Consider the following 12,265-nt stretch of genomic DNA (forward strand, 5'->3'; position numbering starts at 1 on the left):
GTCTACACTGGAAAAAGCACTAGCGTAATTCCCTAGGGAACAGGTCTGCCCACCCCAAGAAGGATACAGGTTATGAACCTTTAAAAGAACCCTTTTCGAAGAACCTTTTTATAGGAGGGGACCCCAGAATCGTTCATGTTATAGCCGCATCACGCCTGTAGGTGGCAGCAGCGCTACTTGTGCTTGAGCTGCGCTGCGGGTCTGTGTCTCAATAGAAGAAGAGATGCAGGTTGTGTTGAGTGATGTGATATCCGCCCTCCTCCAGCAACATACCAGAACTTACTGAAAAAAAAACCTCGCTTACAGTTGTTCCTCAGCCATCATCTCCTGTAATGAACACACTATCAGCTTGACATCCCTCCGCTTCACGGTCTCGTCACTGTCAGTTTGGTAAGTGTCGTGATGTCTCGAGGATGCTAACATGCTAACTCACATTGCTGTTATCTGCAGTCTATGAATAGAAACATGGCAAATCCTTTGGTGGAGAACTCAATTTTCACTTAATTTATTTATTTAGTTTTTTAGTTTTTTTCGTCCTGGTCGGTTAAGGGGAATTGTTTAGATTAATATAATTCCTCTTTTAGTCGTGTAGGTGTTCGAGTTTGCTTGCTTGCTTACTGACTTTATGTAAATAAACAAAGCAATACTAAGGATTAGAGTTGTAATTTGCCCACAAACTTTCCTTTTAATCAACGCTAAGATTTTAGGTTTGAATGTATGAGGAAATGTTGATTTTTGGTGTTGAGATCGTTTCTGATTTTAGACCATTTTATTCGCCTTTTGACCTTTACTAGTTCGTTTTAAATGGTCCTAGGGTGCGACAAATTAATTTAAAAAACGTACAAATGTGCCATGAAGTGTTAGCTTACAAAAACTATATGCATACTAATAAAAATAAAAAATAAAAGCTTTTTAAAATAGTTTTAGGTGTAGTTTAGCATGTTGCACTACAAACCCATGTCAACTTTCCATAAGTGTGTCATGTAAACCAGCCGTTTTCCTTTTTAAAAGTCTTATAGCAGTGCCTTATAATTTAATAAATACTCCAAATAAGATCCCTTTAAAATCTGCAGAAGCTGCTGTTTTTGCTTGTGTATTCAGTTTGATTCAAATGCATCAACTCACCAGCTCAGTTTCTCTCTCTTTGTGTCAAAGGTCTAGAGATTTCCTTGTGAATGGGTTGAACTCGAGAGATCACAGGCAGAGAATTTCTCCACTGATTTGGGCATTGGGCCTGTTTGCTGATCTCCATTGTGTCAAAGGCGGTACACACACCCGCTTGATTAAAACTTTTTGCCCGTACAATAAGTAAAGACAGCAGCACCTAAAATGCCACTTGGATTGGGGCGCAGAAAGAAAGCGTCTCCTCTGGTGGAGAATGAGGAGGCAGAACCGATCAGGACCGGAATGAATGTCCCAGGGCTGGATGGACTGGATGGACGTGGGGTTGGACTGGGTGAAGGAGCTACTCAAGAGGGTCTGCCACCTCCACCCACCAGTCTGCGACCCCGTCTGATCTTCCACACTCAGCTGGCTCACGGCAGCCCCACGGGTCGCATCGAGGGCTTCAGCAATGTGCGTGAACTCTATGCCAAGATAGGAGAGGCCTTTGGGATACCTCCAACAGAGGTGAGGAGTGTACAGCCTTTGAGAACATTTCCCACGGTAGGGATGGGTGGATCAATCTTGAAGTATCAGTACTTTCAATATCGAGAGGATTGATCTTCACATAAAAATATCGCTCCCAAATAGCAAACTTCATGGTCACAGTAAGGCACTTACAATGGAAGTGAATGGGGCCAGTCCATGCAGTTTCAAAAGTATAGCCACTAGATGTATATAAAATACATGTTAACATGATTTAAGTGTTAGGAAGACTGGCCCCAATCACTTCCATTGTAAGTGCCTTTCTGTAACCACCTTTTTAATAAACAGGATGATTTGAAATTATTCAAATGTTGTTGCTTTAAGTTTATCTTGTATTGAATCTGAGATCATTCCTTTAATGCGTACAGTCCCTCCAGGATTTTGCGATCGTAAATTCAACAACTTTCCGCACTATTTGCGGTAGCTTGCAATTTTTTCTGCATAAACCGTGCATCTGAGGTAATCGGATCACTTCTTTGTTTGACAGCGACAAAAGAAGTGCTTGAAAAGCTTGACGCAGTAGAGACATCTCCAACTGCACATCCACCATTCTGTCATCTCCACATAGGGTGGCAAACTGTCCCCTTTAGCCGGGACACCCCGTATTTTGGCTGAAATGACGACGTCCTATACGGGATGTCTAGTGTCCCATTAGCCTAGATGCTCAAGGGGTATCCTGTTGTGTTCTCTAGTATTAAAATCCTTTTCTAGACTTCCGTGGGACCACAGATGGTGCGTGTACATCGCAGCTTGCATGTGATCTTCAGGAGCTGCTTTGAGTGCGGTGCGCAGTGCAGGTCGATGAAGGTCGGAGTTCATTTGGTGTGCTCACATAATGCACTGGAAAATGAGACACAAAAAGATGGAGTTCATGTGATATATTTGCATAAAATGAATTTAAACTGCTTAATAATCGCAGTTATCACAAATGATTGTAATGTAATGTGATGTACTTATTGCAACAGGTGTTATTATTAATATCTGTTTTTGTTATTGTAGGTCTGCTATTTTAACCAAAGTTCACCTGCATTGTCTGAGGCAGATCATTTTTTATATAAAAAAATAAGGGTCTTCCATTGAACTCATATTAGTGTATTTGTAGTGGTATTTTTGTGTTTATTTTTTTCTTTCACTTTGCTAGCTGCATATACAGTTATTATGCACTAAAATATTTACAGTTAATTGCACTTATACTGCCATTGACACAAATTACACAAGCATACTAATGATTATTTGTAAACTGTGAAGCTAAATTAGTCATTTATAGTTAAAAGGTTATTAAAATGAAAAGTTGTTCAAATATAGATCAGATTCTGTAACTACTCTCAGAAATTATTGGTACTGATATGCAATATTGGCTTTGATAGTACTTGGTATCCCCTATCCCTATGTCAAGGAAAACCTGAAAATATAAGGGAATTTCAAAATTGTGGTCTCCATGCCTAAAACAAAAAAACTCTATTGAGAATATGGCTAGTCATGCTCTGCATTAAAATATTTCATTTATGAGAAATTGCTTTTTGTGAATGCAATCTCTATAAAAGGATATACAAATTTCTTATATAGTAATCACAAGCAACTGGAAAAGTCATGGAAAATTCATGGAAATACCTACATCTCCATTCTCAGGTAATGTTTTGCACACTGAACACTCACAAAGTGGATATGGACAAACTTTTGGGGGGCCAGATTGGATTGGAGGACTTTATATTTGCTCATGTGAAGGGCCAGAGAAAAGAAGTGGAGGTCTTTAAAGGAGAGGATGCACTTGGACTCACCATCACTGACAATGGAGCTGGCTATGCTTTCATTAAGGTGAGAGGAATGGTCAGATCTTTCAAAAATGCAAATAAGTTCATGTTTCTGATTTAGAGGTGGTTGACATGACCATAAATAGACTTGCTTTACATCATCACAGTATGAGTAGTTTTATAAACCTTATTCACACTAGCGCCATCTTTGATGTTGAATGGGAATGACAAAAAGCTGTGAGGGATAGACTTACCATCTCTTCAATAGCATGCATAGTATAAAGCTGTATAAAGCTCATAGATCACATCTGATTTTCCACAACTCATGTTGTCTGGAGTTCTTTGATTAATGAATGTTCTTGGACAGATATTTTATAAATGTTTTGTCCACGCAACGATGCATAAACACTTTAAACTGCAGTACAGCCCACTGAAGAGACTGTAAGTCTCTCTCTCACAGCCTAGTTGTCATTCTCATTAAAAATCAAGGATAGCGCTAGCATGAATAAAGTCTATATCATGTTAAGTTAAAGCTGAATTGTGTAAGTTTTTCTGTGTTAAAATAATTTCTTCTATCCCATTTTAATATACAGACAACTATAAGCATGCTTTTGATAGGTTAATGTTCTTGAAAACTGTAAACATTGTCTTTTAGGTGCTATAACAATTCCTCTGTTTTGAGCGACCTGTCCAGTTTGACACAACAACATTGACTCAACCAATGGCATGAGTTGGGAGCGGGACTATCTGTTTGTTTGATCAATGTCATATGGGAGGCATATTCAGAAGGCTGTTTGAAACAATTTTTATTTTTGCTATTCCGTACAGTACACAGCTTTAAAAACAGATATACGCTGTCATACTGCCCACCCCTACCTAGAATAGGCATAGCTGAACAGAAGAAATGCATAGGAGGAGTTACTAAAAATAATCTGTTTCCTTTTCAGAGAATAAGAGATGGCAGCATAATTCATCAGATTCAGGTCATCAACGTGGGAGACATGATTGAGTCAATCAACGGGCAGATACTCATTGGCTGTCGCCATTATGAGGTTGCCAAAATGCTGAAGGAATTGCCCAAAGGGAAAACCTTTGTCCTGAAGATGGTGGAACCTATGAAGGCTTTTGGTAAGGATTGATATGCATTTTGAATGTGATATGATGTTTTTTTTTTTTTTTTTATACGTGTTTGATGTGTATTTTGTCTTCGTTAGACATGATCAGTCAGCGGTCGGGAAGCAGGTCAGGCTCTGCTCAATTAGGAACAGGTAGAGGAACTCTGCGCCTGAGATCTAAAGGACCAGCCACCGTGGAGGAACTGGTAAGACCTTTGGTTTAAGTGCCTTTCTCAAAGGTACAGCACTGATCGACATGGTTCAGTTCATGGGTCACCCCTATCAGGCAGCAAATATGTGTGTGCATATGTGTGTTTGCTAAGGTCTTGAGATAAGGCTGAGTATCGGCAATTACCTCGGGATACGATATACATCACGGTACATATGTCACGCTTCAGTACATCACAATGTATCAACATGTTATCACAATTGAATTGCGATTGACACTTCTCTTCACTTTTGTTGTGCACAGCACCTTGTAGAGCTGAGAAATGTCAGTTTTGGAGATTGTGCTTTAGACGACCTGTTTCATTATTTGAACTATACGAAGTATGCATACAAAAGTAAAATGTTAAAGAGATAGTTCACCCAGAAATGAAAATTCTGGTTTACTCTCCCTCATGCCATCCCAGATGTGTATGACTTTCTTTCTTCTGCAGAACACAAATGAAGATTTCTAGAAGAATATTTCAGCTCTGTAGATCCATACAGTGCAGTTGAAGGGGTGCCAAATGCTCCAAAAAACACATAAAGGCAGCATAAAAGTAATCTGTTAGACTCCAGTGGTTAAATCCATATCTTCAGAAGCGATATAACTGGTGTGGGTGAGAAACAGAACAATATTTAAGTTCTTTTTTTTTTTTTTTTTTTAACTAGAAATTCTTCTGCCTGCCCAGTAGGGGGCGATAAGTCATGGAGATTCATTGGTCCAAACTTGTTGTAACCCTGAGGGTAAATGAAAAACATACTGTATTTAAAGCTAAAGTATGAAGTTCTGCACCACTGAATGGAATTTAAAAAATAAGCATTGTTTTCAAACAGCTTTCTGGATACAACCCCCCACTGCTGTTAATTAAACAAACAGATAGTCCTGCCCCTAACTCATGCCATTGGTTGAGTCAATGTTTATTTGTCGAGCTGGAAAGGCTTTTTCAGTTCTGCCCACAAATTTTCTATCAGATTGAGGTCAGGGCTTTGTGATGGCCACTCCAATACTTTGACTTTGTTGTCCTTAAGCCATTTTGCCACAACGTTGAAGGTATGCTTGGGGTCATTGTCCATTTGAAGACCCATTTGCGACTGAGCTTCAACTTCCTGGCTGATGTTGCTTCAGTATTTCCACATAATTTTCCTTCGTCTTGATGCCATCTATTTTGTGAAGTGCACCAGTCCCTCCTGCAGCAAAGCACCCCCACAACATGATGATGCCATCCCCATGCTTCACGGTTGGGTTGGAGTTCTCTTCCTTTTTCCTCCAAATATAACGATGGTCATTCTGGCCAAACAGTTAAATTTATGTTTCATCAGACCAGAGGACATTTCTCCAAAAAGTATGATCTTTGTCCCCATGTGCACTTGCAAACTGTAGTCTGGCTTTTTTATGGTGGTTTAGGAGCAGAGGCTTCTTCCTTGCTGAGCAGCCTTTCAGGTTATGTCGATATAGGACACGTTTTACTGTGGATATAGATACTTGTCTGCCTGTTTCCTCCAGCATCTTCACAAGGTCCTTTGCTGTTGTTCTGGAATTGATTTGCATTTTTCACACCAAACTATCTTCATCTCTATGAGACAGAATGTGTCTCCTTCCTGAGCAGTATGATGGCTGCGTGGTCCCATGGTGTTTATACTTGCGTACTATTGTTTGTACAGATGAATGTGGTACCTTCAGGCATTTGGAAATTGCTCCCTAAGATGAACCAGGCTTGTGGAGGTCCACAATTTTTTTCTGAGGTCTTGGCTGATTTATTTTAATTTTCTCATGATGTCAAGCAAAGAGTCACTGAGTTTGAAGGTAGGCTTTAAAATACATCCACAGGTACACCTCCAGTTCAATACACCTCCTATCAGAAGCTAATTGATTAATTATCTAAAAGCTTGACATCATTTTCTGGAATTTTCCAAGCTGCTTAAAGGCACAGTTAACTTAGTGTATGTAAACTTCTGACCCACTGGAATTGTGATATAGTCAATTAAAAGTGAAACAATCTGCCTGTAAACAATTCTTGGAAAAATGACTCATGTCATGCACAAAGTAGATGTCCTAAATGACTTGCCAAATCTATAGTTTGCTAATATGAAATCTGTGAAGTGATTAAAAAATTAATTTTAATGACTTCAACCTAAGTGTATGTAAACTTCTGACTTCAACTGTATACACGATCACCACAACATTAAAACCACCTGCCTAATATTGTGTAGCTCCCCCTCGTGCCACCAAAACTGAGATGCTGTTTTGGCGGCATGAGAGGGAGCTACACAATATTAGGCAGGTGGTTTTAATGTTGTGGCTGATCGGTGTATATCTTTCTCTCTAAACAATTCATAGTGAAATAAAACATTTCACGCAAAATAAATGAAACTAAACTTAAATGTTAAATTTGAAAAGCATTAAAATAATAAAACAAATGTAAAAATGCGAAACTTATTACAACTAGAAATGTACCAATATCAGCTGATTAAAGCAAGTAACATCAGTCGATTGTTTAAAAACATCTAATGATCAGGGAAGTTTATTTCCTGTTGCTTTAGGGTGCGGGAAAACGAATATTCATGCTGCGGTGATAATGGGTGATAATGACAGCAGTTGCAATCTGTAAGCGTTACACTCCTTGAAATTTCATGAGGTGGAACTACAGTTCAAACTTTTTTAAAACTAATTAAAATGTAAAACTAATTTGATTACTCACCTTAAAACTCAATACAGCAAGGAATATGAGTTTATTAAAGCTAAAGCTGAGGCTGCTTTAGTTCAAATAGGACATGCTTCATAATTCAGTTAATGTGAGTTAATTGTGCTTTTTATTTCAGTGTTTTGTTTATAACTCAAAGCAGTTACCCTGAAATATGGAAGACATCTAGAGACGTAGAATAAAATCATTATTAAAATTTCATTCTATAGCTTACTTTGGGATTGGCAGATGTTGTTCTAAATAATCGGATTTCTGTGCACAAATTTTGTATTGTTGCATCCCTATTTGTAACCTTGCTTTGTGTTGCAGCCCTCAGCGTTTGAAGAAAAAGCAATTGAAAAAGTCGATGACCTTTTGGAGAACTACATGGGTATTAGAGACAGTGAACTCGGTATGTAACGTGGATTTCCCTCTCTATCCCTGCAGTACAGTTGCAAATGCATTAAAAGTATATTTCTGTCTGTCCCACACTCTTACAGCTGCTACAATGGTGGAGCTTGGCAAGGACAAAAAGAACCCGGATGAGTTTGCCGAAGCTTTGGATGAGACTCTGGGTGACTTTGCATTTCCTGATGAATTTGTGTTTGATGTGTGGGGTGCCATAGGCGATGCAAAGGTTGGTCGTGTGTAATTCTTGAAATGGTCATTCTAGAAAACACTCCTTTTAGGAATGCTATATAAGTTGTTTTCAGTTATATTGTTGTGATTTTTGGGAGCGTACTCTGGAATGCTTCTGGAGCCACATCTCTTCAGGCCTCTAGTTCCACATTTTCTGTCATAATATAGCTGGCGGTGCTATCAAGACACTCAAAAAAATGTATTCAGATTTGATAAAGTTGAGGCTAATCACTTACATGAAATGTCTTGCTAGTAGGACACTAAGCATGAAGATGAAGGTGTTTACCCCAGGTGTCGGAGAGGCGTATTAGATGATTATTCTGTTACATACTGTGACTGACTTTCACTTTGCACTGCATTGTCCAGCGCTGTATAAATTGCACGGTATGGCACAGCTCGCAGAACACACACACAGGCGATGCTGGTCTACACTGTTGTGACCTCCACTGTGTGGACCTGCCCTGTCCCATGCCAGAGTAACAGACCATTTGTGTTATCAACAACACTATGATGATTCCCTAAAGCATGTGCTGTCTTGTGATGTGTTGTGCAATCTATGTGAAGGATTCAAAGTGGAAGTTGTTGCAATGAATTGAAAATTGAATGGGACGGTTTTCAAGTGACCTCTAGTGCTTCACATTCCCAATTCCGTGACATACAAAATGAAATTGCTCTTATTTTCAAAGAGTAAAAGAAATGGGAATGAAAACATAATGTCGGTTTTACTTTTAGGAGTGTGGTAAACTACCACCAAATGCCAAACATAAGGACTTTTTTTTTTTTTCCTCAATCAGATCAGTATTAGCAGGTATCATGAAGTATTACAAACAGTATTTCACATGTTACAGTATTGATCATTTTCAATGCATGATGGACATAATATGTAGTGCTTACAAGTAGGGCTGGGTGATATAGCTAAACAGATATACATCTCAATATTTTACAACCTTTGACAATTGTTGTTGTATATCTGTTTATTTAAAAGGGGATTTATTTTTTTTTTTCAATATGAGAAACCAAACAATCATTGTAGCCAAACTGAAATAAAACACAGTAAAAATCTAGTTTGAAGATCATCAAGGCCTATTTATCACTAAATGAACATGAGGAAGAGTGGCATTTAATAATTGTAATTTATTACGCAGCAATAGAAAAACAATACATGGAAGTAAAGAAAAATAATAACCTACATATGTGTTTTTATTACCACGTGTAGACTTCCATGAACATTTTAGAGGGATAAAAAGAACCCATTTTTCAATCTTATTTTATTAATTGGTTCATTGAAACTAACAGCTTGAACTGATTCACAGAAATGAATCAAACTTGCCAGCTTTAACGGCATTTTTGCTACAGATATTTAAATCAGAATCTCTTCAATCATCTGTACTAACACACTCAAACTAGTGAGTCGCGAGACAATGAGGGATCACAGAGCTCATTTTATGACGTACTTTTCAGGAATTAATGACCGTATAAAAAGCGCATTAAAAGGAGTTAAATTTTTTTATTTATCTGCAGCAAAATTATAGCAAAGATGATCAATATATCGCCCAGCCCTATTTATGAGTGTTTAGCAAAGCATTGATTATATGGAGGGGTGTATATAGTGTGATATGTTTTTAAAGGAAATTACACTACAGCCAGTATGCATTCCCAAAACACTCACAATAATAATGCAAAAATGACTTTTTAACCTGGCAGTTTAACACTGTACTTAAGTATTCCACATCTTTGACTTCTGAGCATGTTTGAAATGTAAAATACTTCATGTTATGGCAAAAACGTCATACTTTATATTTTTTATTATTTAGCAGAGTGTCTTTTCTTTTGGGTGAACCAAGTTAATGTTTAAAGGTTAAAGGTCATTAAAATGTTTTGGTTTTACTATCTATGTACTGTAAAGCTATCAGTGTAGTTTGAATATAGCTCTCTTGTGCTTGATATATACAGTATTTTTTTTTTTTGTACTCTTATCATTTGATGCTTTTTGAACAGATTTAGATAAACATTGCTGTTTTTAAGAATTCATAGTTTACACTGATGATGTAATTGTTTTGATGGTTTTTAAGTTACACTGTCTCAGACTACGCTCAAATGCAATAATCAGCTATATTATGATATAATGTATAATCATAAACGTCAGTAAAAGTCTGTTATATCTGTTGTTGTTTTTTTTCATGGGCAGAAATGTTATTGCAGAAATTTTTTATTTGTTAGACCAGTTTCTCAACAGTATTAAAATAAACAAAATGATTTGTGTGAGTTGATGTTTCTTATGCTGTAGAACGCAGGAGTGTTTGGTTTCTTACGGTTGTTCATAGAAACATTGGGTTTGTTCTCCTTGGCTGAATAACCTCACCAAGGGCATTTTTCTTAAACATTCTTTACATTTGCAGTGACAGTGTGACTGTATGGAGGGAGTGACCTGCACTGCTTATATAATACAAGTATTCAGGGTTCCTACGTTAATGGAAAATCTGGGATTGTCACTGAATTTTTTTTTTTTTTTTTTTTTTTTTTCATGCTTGGATAAGTAATAATTTTTCTAGTTTTGCTCTGCTCTTAAATATTTCATAGACTATATATTGCTCTTGGTAGACTACAACCTGATTTGTGAGTGAATAATTTTCGTTAGTAACTCGATAAGTTTGAATCAATCTAAATTTGAATGACTTTTAAAGGAATAGTTCTCACCAAAATGAAAATTCTCTCATAATTTACTCACACTCATGCCATCCCAGATGTGTATGACTTTCTTGCTTCTGCTGAATACAAATGAAGTTTTTAGAAAAATATCTCATCACTTTTGCACCATACAATGCAAGTGAATGGGTGCCAACATTTTTAAGCTCCAAATAGTGCATAAAGGCAGCATAAAAGTAATCCAAAAGACTCCATTGGTTTAATTCATGTGTTTAGAAGTGATATGATATGAGTGAGTGAGAAACAGATCAATATTTAAGTCTGTTTTTACTATAAATTCTCCCTGCTCAGTCAAACACCACTTTAACTTTAACTTTCTTCTTGTGTTTTTGGTGATTCCCATTCTTCATGCATATGTTTGGCACGCTGAAATATTTTTCTAAAGTTCATAATTAGAATACTAATATGACAGTGTTTCCTGCAGTGCTTTTCAGCTGCAGCGCTGCCGCTGTACTGAATCTACAGTGCGAAATACTAGTGTAGTCTGATTCCTGAACAAATTATTCTAATGAGCCAGTTATTTTGAATCAACAGCACACAATGCACAGTGTGACCAGTGTAGTCCGAATCTCATACAAATAACTCCCAAGACTTCTATTGACTCTACAGTGTGAAACAAACAGCATGACCGGTGTAGTCCGATTCCCAAACAAATGACTCTAATGAGCCAGTTCATTTGAATCTACATAAGAAAACATACTGTGCGGCCAATGTAGTCTGATTCCCAAACAAATGACTCTAATGATCTAATCAACAAAAGTCTCCGCCTTCTATATTTATTTTATAATTATAAGTTGCACATTCACAGTGTAATGAGAACCTATAAAGGTTGTATTTTGCACCTTACTAGCTATTGGTATCTTTTGTTTTTAAATAATGTAAGCTGTTTGTTAGGAAAAAACAAATGTGAAGAGACTATTAGGCAAGAGTACGAAATCAATGAACAGTGGCCTAATAAATACCTTACAATTCCAAACAAGTCCATAAGTAGTCCCTTACAAGTCCAATTATTAGTTATTAATTACAGTCTAATTTCTGATCCGTAAAATAGAGTATTACCATTATAATCATTAATGGAACCATTAAGGAATCACAGTCATTTAAAGAAATTCTAACTTGAATATTTTAATTCATTTCAATGCCCATCCCTAGATGGGAAAGGTCTTGGAAAATCATTGGTCAAAAAGTGTGGGAAACCTGTCTATTCTTCAGTTATTCCTATGTAAAATTCATAATGGAGTCTTTTTTTTGTTATGTTTTGCACTGTTGTTGCAAATGGTTACTGTTTTGCAAATAAGTTAATCAGTTATTTTGCAAAAAATTTTCATGCATCCTAGAATGCAGCATTAAAAAGGAGCGTGCTCTATAGCAACCCCTCACACTGCATGAGTACCCAAAACAAGAATGCTTACACCAAACATTTCACGGATCGATGGCAAAGGTTGTTTTCCCCTCAAGCACCAGTTGATCCAGTAGAGTGATCTGATACTAAATATTAGATGGCTGCAAAAGTGGATGA

At 37.2% G+C, this 12,265-nt stretch overlaps 1 protein-coding gene across 1 annotated transcript; it reads left to right on the forward strand.

Moving 5' to 3' along the window:
- Positions 1–222: 222 nt before the first annotated feature.
- On the forward strand, positions 223–8,824 carry LOC127450651 (PDZ domain-containing protein GIPC1-like). Its single transcript, XM_051714922.1, has 7 exons — positions 223–390; positions 1,156–1,629; positions 3,277–3,462; positions 4,346–4,526; positions 4,613–4,719; positions 7,732–7,813; positions 7,902–8,824. The coding sequence occupies exons 2-7, from the start codon at positions 1,330–1,332 to the stop codon at positions 8,051–8,053; spliced, it is 1,008 nt and encodes a 335-aa protein (XP_051570882.1). The 5' UTR covers positions 223–390; positions 1,156–1,329; the 3' UTR covers positions 8,054–8,824.
- The last annotated feature ends 3,441 nt before the right edge of the window (positions 8,825–12,265 follow it).

The sequence above is a fragment of the Myxocyprinus asiaticus genome, chromosome 13 (genome assembly GCF_019703515.2).
Source record: "Myxocyprinus asiaticus isolate MX2 ecotype Aquarium Trade chromosome 13, UBuf_Myxa_2, whole genome shotgun sequence".
Classification (NCBI taxonomy): Eukaryota; Metazoa; Chordata; class Actinopteri; order Cypriniformes; family Catostomidae; genus Myxocyprinus; species Myxocyprinus asiaticus.

Excerpts from the sequence above, each read along its gene's own strand:
- LOC127450651 (XM_051714922.1), top strand. The coding sequence starts at position 1,330 with ATGCCACTTGGATTGGGGCGCAGAAAGAAAGCGTCTCCTCTGGTGGAG. Across the intron at positions 4,527-4,612 it reads GGAACCTATGAAGGCTTTTG|ACATGATCAGTCAGCGGTCG; the intron begins GTAAGGATTGAT and ends TGTCTTCGTTAG. Across the intron at positions 4,720-7,731 it reads CAGCCACCGTGGAGGAACTG|CCCTCAGCGTTTGAAGAAAA; the intron begins GTAAGACCTTTG and ends TTTGTGTTGCAG.